This window comes from Cottoperca gobio, chromosome 15, assembly GCF_900634415.1.
Source record: "Cottoperca gobio chromosome 15, fCotGob3.1, whole genome shotgun sequence".
Lineage (NCBI taxonomy): Eukaryota > Metazoa > Chordata > Actinopteri > Perciformes > Bovichtidae > Cottoperca > Cottoperca gobio.
The window spans coordinates 4,574,959-4,586,977 of NC_041369.1; the positions used below are offsets into that span (position 1 = coordinate 4,574,959).

Below are 12,019 nucleotides of genomic sequence, written 5' to 3' on the forward strand. Positions count from 1 at the left end.
TTTGTAAATATGTTAGTTTTTTGAGTTAAGTTAATAAGGTGATTCAGTTAAAGTAAAAATCACTCCTGATGTGAGACAGGAGCAGGAGCTGTACTTACTGGGGGAGGTCAACTTCGGAAAAGGAATTCTGCAAGAGAGACCACAGAGCAGACCACATTTAACACACAGCACGGAGCTGTAATTAAAGGCAATTTCCCTCAGTGGAGAAGCATTAAAAATGTGCATGCTCAGTGTACATAAAAGTGTTTGCTGCATTTCTTACTTTGGTCGTTTTAAGTCCAGAGTGAAAGCTTTTGGTGGAGGCTTCTGGTCAATTTGCATCGCAGGCAGCGTCCGGCCTGTGGAAATCCAGAACGTACAGTAATTATGTTCGCTGTAGTAATGAGTGGAAAGTGAAAACACGTTCCACAAATGAAATATGTTAATGTGTCTTTCAGTTGTTTCAAGGCTTAGACTGTAAATCTGTAAGCATCTGCTTTATATATTCCCTTTTAACTGCTATAGATTTGAATGTGGAGAATCAATAATGACTTGTTCTTCATTGTAGGTCATCAATGTATGTGCAGCGTGCAGAATTAGATCCTCATTAGACACTAAAAGTCAGCAAATATTTGCAACTGGGCCACATTACTGAATGCTGATTTTACAATGTTTAAGTAATGAGTAATAATGTGTACATATAGTATCTGAATTCATGTAAACACTTACTTTCAAACTCCCTAGGTTTCAAATGTGGCTTCTGCAAAAAAAAGAAAATATATATATATAATGACTTTCAGCATCATGAACAAAAGTACACACTGTAATGTTGACAACACAGTAAAGCCACCATGATATTGATGCAACGATTATTTGACTAATCAATTAGTGGATCAACATATTATGATATTCGATTAGTCGTTATAGTAATTTCTCACACAAAAATGGCGGAAAATGCTGTTTCAGTTACTCAAATATGGAGATATTTCAGATGTTTCACATCATATTTAAGGAAATATCTTTGGGTTTTAACAAGACATTTAAAAACATCACTTTGGAGAAACTGGGAGGGACATCTTTCACTATTTCTGGCATTTTATAGATTAAACGTTTAATCTAAAAAATTATCTGTAATTGAATTGATAATAAGAACAATCATTAGTCGCAGTCCAATATATGATACATGCTGTAATTTGGAACTAGTGTTCTGAGCACTTCTTTGATATTCCCACCGGCTTTAAAGGTGGTATTGGAGACCTCCTGAGAGAAAAAAGAGACAATGACACAATTAGTTGTTCCCTTTTTCAAAGCTTAAACATGTTACAGTATATATATATATATATATATATACATACACTGTATATAATTGGAAAAATGTTTGGTTGAGTGATGCTTACTCTCTGGGCAAAGGTTTCGGTCGGAGTAGAGAAGAACCCTCTGCAGGTTTATCACTGGAACCTAAAGGAGCACACAACACAATAACAAATGATCTACCAATCATGCTGTTAGCTTTAGTAAACATGTGTCATGTGTTACTATTGTCCCTTAACTAGAGGGAAATGCATCTTTCTCCTTCCGCTTGCCATCCTCTAGCTTAGCGGTGCCCAACCTTTTTGCACCACGGACCGGTTTCATGCAAGACAATTGTTTTACGGACCGGGGGGGGGGTACCAAATGATCCACGGCCTGGTACTGGTCTGCGGCCCTATGTTTGGGGACCCATCCTCTATATATCATAACATGGTCTTTACTTCCTGCTTTCTTACTGTGTTTCTTACCTCTGCTTACATCTTTCTGCTAATATTAATTTAATTTTCACGGATATGCCCCCCTGCACGGACTGCCGTGGACATCTAGAGAAGATTGCAGTACTTCAGGCAAAGGTATTTCATCTAGAAGTCTGTCTGTCCACAAATATATGAACAAGGTTATTATCCATGCTGGGAATAATGATATCTCAAGGGGAGAAACAGAAACACTAAAATGTAACTTTACTGAACTGCTAAAAGTTGTAGGCTCTAAAGACATTGAAACATACATCAGTGGTCCCATCCCACCTGCCAGGTCAGGAGTGAATCGTTTTAACAGAATTTTGGGGCTCAGCAGGTGGCTATCATTTGCCTGTCCCCTGCACAAAGTGAACTTTATTGACAACTTCAAAATGTTCTGGCATCGTAGAGGCCTTTTCAGAAGAAATTGACTTTCTCTCAACAGATCTGGAGAAAAACTGTTCACTTCCAATATGGATCACGCCATTAGCCACCTGACTTTGGTTAAATGCAAGGAGACACCATCCCCCACACCACCAGATAACCACCATGATGACGTCCAAACAACTGGAGTGACCTTGCTGCAGTACCAGCCACAACAAGCCTGCACACCAAGGACTCCAGTCCCTCAACTCCCACCGCCACACATGGATGAAGTTGAAATTTTGTGGAGTAGCATTGAGACACCCTAGGACCGGCTTTGACTCCTGTCACAGACTCCCTGCAGCTGAAAGTGGCTCTTCTGAATGTCAGATCACTGGCTACCAAATATTTTTTGATTAATATATATATATATATATATATATGTATATATGATAGTTCAAAAGAACTTGCACTGTATGTTTCTAGTTGAGACCTGGTTAAACAACATTACTGGTGTGGCAACACTGACTGAGACGTGTCCTCCAAACTATAAATACTATCAGGCAGTCAGGCAAAATAAGAAAGGTGGAGGGATTGCCGCTATCTTATCAGCGTTGCTTGTATGTAATGACATTGACCTGGGTGAATTTACATCATTTGAATATCTTGCTATTGAGCTCAAAGCAGAATTATCTTTGCTCATCATCACATTGTACAGGCCACCAAAATATTCAGCCCTATTTCTAGAGGAATTCTCAGAGCTGATTTCACTCAGCATCACTAGATATGTAAGAATAATCCTGCATGGAGACCTAAATGTTTACGTAAATAAGAAGAATGATCCCAAGACTATTGAACTTGAAAAGTTACTAGACAGCTATGATCTAAAACAAAATATCAATGAACCCACTCATCAGCATGGTAACACACTAGACTTAGTGATAATGACAAGGCTGGACATCGATAAGGTCTCAGTAATCGAATTACTAATATCTGACCATCACTGTGTGTTTTTTGATGCTAACCTACTCTTAACAAAGACCAATAGAGAGACAGTGGTCAAAAAAAGAATACTAGATGGCACAGCAGAGGAAACATTCTCTAACATCATGAGATCATTTGAGCCATGCTCAGACTGCTCCTTAAATCTCATGGTTGAAAATCTAAACAACACCTTGTCATCTACCCTGGATATTGTTGCTCCATTAAAGGTAAAAAAGAAATACACTGACAGAATCTCCCCATGGTTAAACAACAGCAATGTTACTCAGACTAAGAGGACTTGTAGAGCAGCTGAACGAAGATGGAGGAAAACTAAGCTCACAGTTAACTATGATATCTACAAAGAATCCATGGCTGCCTATGGTAAAGCAACGCATCTGGCAAGAAAGGATTACTTTTCTAAGATTATCACAGAGAATGTTGGAAATTCTAGAATACTATTCTCGACTATTAACCAACTACTGAACACTGCCCCCACCCCTCCGCAGTCCTCTGCAAGTGTGAAGAACTCGCATTGTTCCTCAATAATAAAATAACTTAAATCAGAGCCAGCATCACTTATGATGCAGACACAGAGAACATCTGCAAACATTGTGATGTAACCATGGGAACTTAACTGAGCTTCATAAAACTGTGATGAATGTAACTCCTCCACCTCTTGTGTTGACCTGATACCTACAGCATTCTTTAAGCGGATATTCGACAGCATTTCAAGTCACGTCATAAATATTATAAACACGTCTCTTCTAACGGGCATCTTCCCAGACATCTTCAAAACAGCCGTTATAAAACCCTTGCTAAAGAAACCTAACCTAGACAGTAATACGCTGACCAACTATAGGACAATATCTAACCTTCTATTCATCAGCAAAATAATAGAAGAAATTGTCTCGATCCAAATAAACTCCTTTCTTAAAGAAAACAACATCCTGGAGGAATTTCAATCAGGCTTCAGAGCATGCCACAGCACCGAAACTGCTCTGACTAAAATAATTAGTGACCTCAGACTAAACTCTGACTACAAACAAGGTCTCAATTCTTATCCTGCTATACCTGAGTGCAGCATTTGACACGATTGACCATGACATCCTAATTAATCGTCTAGAAAAACTGGTTGGTCTTTCTGACTGTGTATTAAACTGGTTCAGAACATATATCAAAGGGAGAAAGTATTTTGTCAGGCTTGGAGATCATGTGTCAGAGAAGCATGATGCCCACTTTGGAGTTCCACAAGGGAGCTGCCTCGGTCCATTACTGTTCTCCCTATACATGCTACCACTGGGGGACATCATTAGAGAACACAATGTGTGCTTCCATAGCTACGCGGATGACACACAACTGTACATCTCTGCTGAACCAAATGATACTACAGCTATTAACTCCATCACCACCTGTCTGTCAACAATAAATAAATGGATGAGCAATAATTTCTTAAAATGAAATGAGAACAAAACTGAAATCCTACTAGTAGGTCCTCTAACAAAAAGAGAGATGATGCTGAATAACATGGGGAAACTTACTCCTTTGATTAAACCTGAAGTTACAAGTCTTGGTGTTATCATAGACTCAGATCTAAGCTTTAAATCCCACATAAACAAGATGACAAAAACATAATTCTTCCACCTTAGAAATATACACCAAGTTACACTGCCAACTCTCTAATAAACTATGTGCCCCCAAGAACATTACGATCATCCACTACTGGTTTATTAAATGTTCCCAGAAACATCCAAAAGAAAATTGGGGATGTATCCTTTTGCAATTATGCACCAAAGCTATGGAACACTTTACCTGCAGACATTCGGGAGGCAAGCTCGCTCAATATCTTCAAAAGTAAGCTAAAAACATATCTCTTTACTTTAGCCTTTTAATAGTGATATTTTATATCTTTTATCTTAACCTTTTAATGGTGATATTTTATATCTTTTTATCTGAGCCTTTTAATGGTGATATTTTATATCTTTTATCTTAACCTTTTAATGGTGATATTTTATATCTTTTTATCTGAGCCTTTTAATGGTGCCACTTTAAACTAATTTAAATGATTTCATAAATTTTTGCCATGCCTGGTTTAACATTGAATGTGTAATGGTAACTGAGATGCATTTCAGAGTGTGTATTTTTGAAAAGCCTGAGATGAAATAGACTGTTTTACAACAGTTTCTCAGATAAATGTGTATTGGAGAAAAACTGGCTTTAACTGAAGGGAGTAAACCAGTTGAAAGGCCACAGGGGCGCATTGTTGATCTAATGCTTTCATTCATATTTTATCTACTATTTTATCTGCTATTTTATCTATTATTTTATCTGCTATTTTATCTGCTATTTTATCTGCTATTTTATACTATTTTAATTCGGCTATTTTTATAGTTGTACTTCAGACTCATTTACATCAACACTGTGATTATTGTACTGTAAATGCTCTTATTCTGTCTAATCTTGTACTAATTTTTATGTTTTGCTGTAAAGCACTTTGGGCTGCAATTCTTGTATGAAAGGTGCTATATAAATAAAGATTATTATTATTATTATTATTATTATTATTTCTTTATGAAAATGAAGCAGAAAACAAGTCACTTATTGTTTGGTTTAATACTCACTATCACCTGGATCACAAACTTCATATTCATCGTCGCCTGTGGGCTCCTGGACCTGGACAATCACATCACCATTAACTCTGCAACATACAGTAAATCTCTGGAAAACACTTCTTTCAAATGCACATTAGTCATCACTTACAGCAGCAGGAGATCTCCTCATATTCACTCTGAGGAAGAAACACAACTCGTTATTATTAGTGTAGTAGTTGGGAAGCATTAACTTCAGATAGAAAATGAGTTACTCCGCTATTTTTCAACCTGGATTATTTTCTAACGTTTTTGTGAGAGACTAATGGGGTAAATCAAGGGAGAGCGCTGCAGACGGCCGCCGCTAAACGTGCTGCAAAGTAATTTTAAATTTCTGCACGGTTAATGTACGTCCACTAAAAGTGCTTTTTTTTGTGCCACCGATAGCCTCAGATTCTTAATAAAAGTGTCTGAAAACATTTCATTTTTGTACCTTTCACTCCATACAGTCTGTTTGTTATTGTGTCATATTGATAACCGTGTAAGCGTGAGTGTGTTGCCTTGTTTTGTCTAAAAGTAGATTAGTGTTATCTAAAAGATTTTCAATGTCATGGCTGAATATTTAGCTGATTTCGACAATATGGATGTGACATGAGATTTTCAGAAGGAGACTTATCCAATCAAGCAAAAGGCAAAGGAAAACGTTTTCTCTGTAGGGTCTTTTCCATTACGTTGTCAGACACTTATAATATCAACCTGAGCCTGTCAGTGGCACATACAAGCACATTGATGGTGCGCTTCCCCCTCCCCCAGAGTGATTACATTCAAGCCTGTTTAGCAATGTTCTCGCTCAATACTGGACCGATTTCAAAAATCAGTCACTTAGACACAAAAACATGGGACAATAGGGCACAGTTTGAAAAATACCAGAATTACCCTTTAATGACATCACTTTCAGGCCTCTAATTGAAATGTTGTCAGTCCTACCTGGGGCTGGGCTTCAGTGGTAAAGAATGTGACTGTGTTGTGGGGATTGGACGCAGTCTGTAATGGTAAAAGATTATAGTCTCAGACTGCAGTGGAAGTTATTTCTAAAATGCTGTTGTTTTGTGTTGAAGGTCTATACAATTACATGAATGAGCCCACATCAAGAAAGTCTCACACTGACCTGCTTGCTGGAAGAGATAATGAGTTTCCCTGTGAAGAGGCCATAAAATGGAACCACAATGAATTCCACATGGAAATGTACTTTAAAAAAATACTTGGAATTGATGTTACATTAAAGCCTACCTCTTTGTCAGGAACTTCATAACAGTCTGAAAAACAACCAGCCAGAGCTAAAATTAGACACACTGTAGAACCACACAAGCCTTGTTTTGGTGGTGGATCACATTGTTTTCATGGCTTCAAACATGTCCTCAGCATGCAGCAGTATCTGCCCTTGGGCGTTTTTCTGTGTTTGGACTAACTGCTTTGTCTCTCATTGTGGTGTATTTATAAAGACTTTTAATGCATATAGGCCTATAATCCGTACATTCAATACTGTAGACATAATAGAGGCCCTTTTCTTTGCGTTTTCAGCCATGGCAACATGGCTCTAAGCATAGTAAGGTTGGAAATATCTTTTATGTACAGACATGGTCCCTAGAGGATAAATCCTAAAAATCTTCAGTAATCCAGTGAAATATCTCTGGATGTAGATCTACATTCATTCTTCCACTTCCCCTGACATTTCCACCAGCACCATGAGACTAATATCTATTGCCCTAGGCCAGAGAAATCACATATTGGAATGATTCATTTAGGTGGTGTTTCCCTTTAAATGCAGTCATACGAGGAGTTGGTTCACCTCAGTATATCAGATGGTGTTAGATTGAACACAAACAATTTTTATAAAATTATTTGTATTTTTTGCTTTGCGCATTCACATTCCCTCCCCGGACCTCTTCAAGCCTCTTCTATACAATATATACAGTAAGGGGTCCCTGCTCCTGGCCGTTGTGCTCAGGTGTTGAGGTGCAGCATGGTTATTGTTGTACCTACCAGGACTGGGTGGACGCTCTGGTGTAAGCAACATGGGGCTGTTCCTCCCAGCTTGGCTCCCAGCATGCATCACAGGATCTGAGGAGAGGCATGTAGATTATCACCAGTATTATATATTTGAAGTTGTAGTTCCAGCAGCAGTAGCATCTATATCGCTGTTTTTGTGCTTCCGAACCGGCAACAGTCGGAGCCGGAGGCATTATGTTGTCCATTCGTCCCATTCTCGTGAACGCCATATCTCAGGAAGGAATTGCTTCAAATTTGGCACAAACGTCCACTTGGACTCAAGGAGGAACAAGGAGGGGGTCAAAGGTCATGATCACTGTGACCTATTAGAAATGTCTAATAGGATAAAATGATGAAGTATTGACATGATGGACAGACATGGATGTAAACTGCAACTTGACTGGTTGGCGGAGACATACAACCTTTAGGGGGTTATTCTAGTTTTCAAATCACTAAGTCTGACTCTGGTCGGATGTGCATCTTACTGGAATGAGGATTCCCTTCAGGTTCGATGTAGTTGTCATCCTCGTTACTGCAGTCTGGATTGATGTAGTCTTCCTGCACAACAAAGACAACAAATGGTGAAAATGCGGTCAGCTGTCCACACTCATTGGAAGGTATTTGCCAATACACAGAACATGGTGAAAAGAAGACACAGTAAAGTTTGTGGAAGTATCCTGACGACACAGGTCTGCAGCTCAGTATTTATGTGAGGTGGGAAAAGTTGCTTTACTTCATCGCTCCCCAGGGGGGTGGGTTCGGGGGGCAGTTGTCTGGAGGCTTTGCCTGGGTGGAGGGGCTTCCTGGGCGGCCGGTCGTGCCGGTTACGGCAGTTGTCTGGAAAGGAGAAGCAGAAACAGAAACCGGACGTCAGAATTTGCAAGAAGCACCATTCTGATGCCAGCTGTGTATTGCGGCTTCTGCTCAATAGTGAGAATGGGTTAAATGGACCAATGCGACTTCAGCAGGAAGAGTTTTGACTGCAAACGAGAAGCTTTTGAAGAAATAGAAAATGTGAAAATTAATTTTTAATTCCATCATCAGGAGAACCGTTGATGTTTCTAGAAACAAATCAACACACAGCCAGATTTTTTGCCATATATGGGGAAAAATAAATGCAGAAATAAAGAGATGACTGCACTGACCAAGATACTCCCCCCTCGGGAAGGAAGCGGAGGGAGTTGTGGTGAAGGCTCTTTGGCTGGGTGGAGGCTCGTAGCTGTCGTCCTGCTCCTCACGTGGATCCTCATACATGTCATTGTCCTGGGAACAACACACTTGTAATGTTTCACAGATATATCACTTTAAAAGGCTTATGATTCACATGATTTCCCAACTTACATAATCAGGGTCAGACAGTTCATCATCTTCCCTGTCATCTGCAAACACAGACATGCAAAGGGATTTTATTACAAAGAAGGAGAAATGAGCTTTTAAAAGCAATACGAATTGTGGATTTTATTAAACCAAGCTAGCTAAATCATATTAAATACAAGCATTGAATTCATCCGAGCAGGTGTCAGAGCACCTTTTTAATTTTAGAACAAAGCCTCTGAGTCAGCCAGCGGAGCGTGTCTCCTCACCTCTTGAACTATTGAGTAGTGACTTAATTTCTGTTGTTGCGATGCAGTTTGAACAGAAGCATCACATAACGAAGCACAGCGTGTTTCTCAACAGAGTTACAGTTCTGAGATGACGCAGAGTTTGTGGCGTTAGTTCCGATAGAGAAGAGAAGGCAAAAACACACGTAAATGTTGTATAAGAAAAGTGAAGGGGATATAAATGACTCCAGACATTCAAGGTAAGTTCAGTAACGCAACTCATTTTGTGCAGTTTGCAACACAAACAATGTGCTGATATGAAACTTGAACGTTGTGATTAGTGATTGTATTAATATCTCCATGACAAGTGAAATAAGCCCAATATCTTTCTTCAGACATTCTCTTTCTGCATGGGTGCAAAGTAACTAAGTACTTTCCGTGTAAAGTATCAGTATTTCAGTTTTATGCAGTACTTAATACTCTACCACAACACTTCTCTGTGTTGTTGTTTTATAATCCTCACAGGTGCAACTCAACCAGGAGCAGCACCGGGTTTAGTAGCCACATTTCATTGTGGCCGAACCACGAACTTCTGGGTCCGTCATGTGACGGCATTGGAACCCAAAAATACTTAAGAAAGTAAGTCTGTAAATCAGCTGATTTTTTGTTGGTGCGGTTAATCAACGTCCCAGTGACAAAAACAACGGTTTCTTTATTTGATTTATTGACGTGCGAATTAATCGCACCAAAACAAACTTCCTGGGTGTATAAAGGCCGTAGGATTTTGCATACAAGACATATGATCAGTTTATAAAATATATATTAAACTAACCAAAGGGATTTAAGGAGTTCAAATGAACTGTGACATTAAACATGTTCAGTAAATGCATCAGTAATTATAATACTCTGTTCTGCCCATCGGAAAAATTCACTTTAGGCGACTATATTTGGTACTTTTTTATTTTAAACTGCAGACTCCCCAACTTCAGTAAAACACTGCACACTTTGAAGCACGTGAATATGCTGGGCATGATCACCCACGTTGGTAAAATCTAATATTCTGCGTGTGAGGAGGAGAACAGTTACAGCAGGGGCGGCAGTAGCTCATTCTGTAGGGACTTAGCTTAGCACCGGAGGGTTGCTGGTTCAAGTCTCCGAAAAGGACCAAGTACAGAGTGTGGACTGGTACCTGGAGAGGTATTCATTTGCCTACTGGGCTGTCCCTGAGCAAGGCACTGCTCAGGGACGCTGTATAACTAATAACTGTCCACGGCTCTTTACATTTTGCTGTGTGACAGTAAAAACAGAATTCTAAATCCTCTCATTCCTACTCTTCCCCAACAACATGTAGTGCTGATTTGCAATTATGAAGAATGTTATAAAAATACATAATTCTCTACACCTGTGCATCTCTCAAGATTCCCGACAGTAAGACCACAGAGATGGGAGACAGAATCCACATTCCTCACTCTGTGCTCAAATACATTCAAGGATCCGCTGAAGTTACAGTAATATGAGGCTTCATCTGTCTGATATTACATTGCAGGTCATTTAGCAGACGCTCTTATCCAGAGCGACTTACATTGAACTAAGTACAGGGACAGTCTCCCTGGATCCAGTATTCTCCAGTGTAACAGCCCAGTGATAGGATAGCAACACAGTACGTAAGACTGCAAGTGTAAAGGTTCACACTTGACTTGGCTAACTTAGATGATTACAATGATTCCTTCTTTATTGGCGTTTAAGCTTTGTTATTCAAGGAAAACTTGAGTAAAGATGGATAACTGTGCATCGAACACAGCACAGCACTCAAATGTGTTCTTTAGATTCATAAGAGGTTTTAATAACACCCTATTATGTACTGCATGAGTTCTGATAATTACCGTTCTTACCTCTGTAATCCCTCGCAGGTAGTTTTGGAAGTGGTTTGCTTTTCAGTCTGCCATACAAAGAGATGTTGATCAGTAGCAGGCAATGAGAGACTTAATAACAGAGATTTGAAACACTATAAATTGATATTTAAGTCGAGAGGAATTGTTTGAGTAATAATACTTCATCTTGATTTGCATACATACATCTCAGCGGTACAACTGTGAAAGGTCTATATTTACACAAGAGCAGTTAGCAGAGTGCAGGAGAATGAGTGGGTTCTGTGATGCGTCTGTACAGTATCCATCCCCGTGTGTCTTAAAGGGATTCATTTCAGGAAAAGAAATTGAAACAACCATCTGTTTGAGTTATATTTGGTTTTGCGGGTCTTACTCTTGTTCCAACGGTTGTGAAAGAGGAATTGAAATTCTCCAATGATGCATGGATACACCACGCAGACAATTTTTAGATCACCAGACAGACACCTCCGGGTCTTCTACTTAACAATACACGTAAAGCTAAACTGATATATTCCCACTGTTTTTTCATCCCTACTATTAGTGCTTCAGAAAGTAGAGACTGACCTTCTTAGTTTATTAAAAAAGCTGCCGTCATTTTTCTTGATGTCTTGAACAATCTTCTGAAGCTGCCTGGAAAACACATAATGTGGATTTATCATTCAGAAACAAGTCTTCAGAAAATGAGTGTTGTGGTATTAACAACAAGCGTTAGACAAGAAGGAAAAATCCCTTCGTCAGTTAGTCACTGCTCATTTCCTCTTGTATTCTCGAATATAACACTTTTCTGACATTATAATTTAAGTAAAGATAAAAGCATCTATTTTATATACAATAAACAAATGCTCACAATGACATGACAT

The 12,019-nt window shown here is 39.1% G+C and overlaps 1 protein-coding gene across 4 annotated transcripts in view; it reads right to left on the reverse strand.

Moving 5' to 3' along the window:
- blnk (B cell linker) overlaps positions 1-12,019 on the reverse strand; it is a 28,202-nt gene that overhangs the window by 3,091 nt on the left and 13,092 nt on the right. For 3 of the 4 annotated variants that reach the window (XM_029449621.1, XM_029449619.1, XM_029449622.1), the window contains 17 exons: positions 11,724-11,789; positions 11,154-11,209; positions 9,071-9,108; positions 8,875-8,992; positions 8,463-8,566; positions 8,215-8,287; positions 7,724-7,801; positions 6,971-6,996; positions 6,849-6,877; positions 6,668-6,724; positions 5,853-5,880; positions 5,714-5,765; positions 1,377-1,437; positions 1,212-1,239; positions 709-739; positions 263-338; positions 99-127 (listed from right to left, as the gene is read on the reverse strand). In XM_029449621.1, coding sequence (XP_029305481.1) covers positions 99-127; positions 263-338; positions 709-739; positions 1,212-1,239; positions 1,377-1,437; positions 5,714-5,765; positions 5,853-5,880; positions 6,668-6,724; positions 6,849-6,877; positions 6,971-6,996; positions 7,724-7,801; positions 8,215-8,287; positions 8,463-8,566; positions 8,875-8,992; positions 9,071-9,108; positions 11,154-11,209; positions 11,724-11,789 — 950 coding nt within the window. The remainder of the gene's footprint in view (positions 1-98; positions 128-262; positions 339-708; positions 740-1,211; positions 1,240-1,376; positions 1,438-5,713; positions 5,766-5,852; positions 5,881-6,667; positions 6,725-6,848; positions 6,878-6,970; positions 6,997-7,723; positions 7,802-8,214; positions 8,288-8,462; positions 8,567-8,874; positions 8,993-9,070; positions 9,109-11,153; positions 11,210-11,723; positions 11,790-12,019) is intronic. The other variant, XM_029449620.1, reaches the window with a different exon arrangement.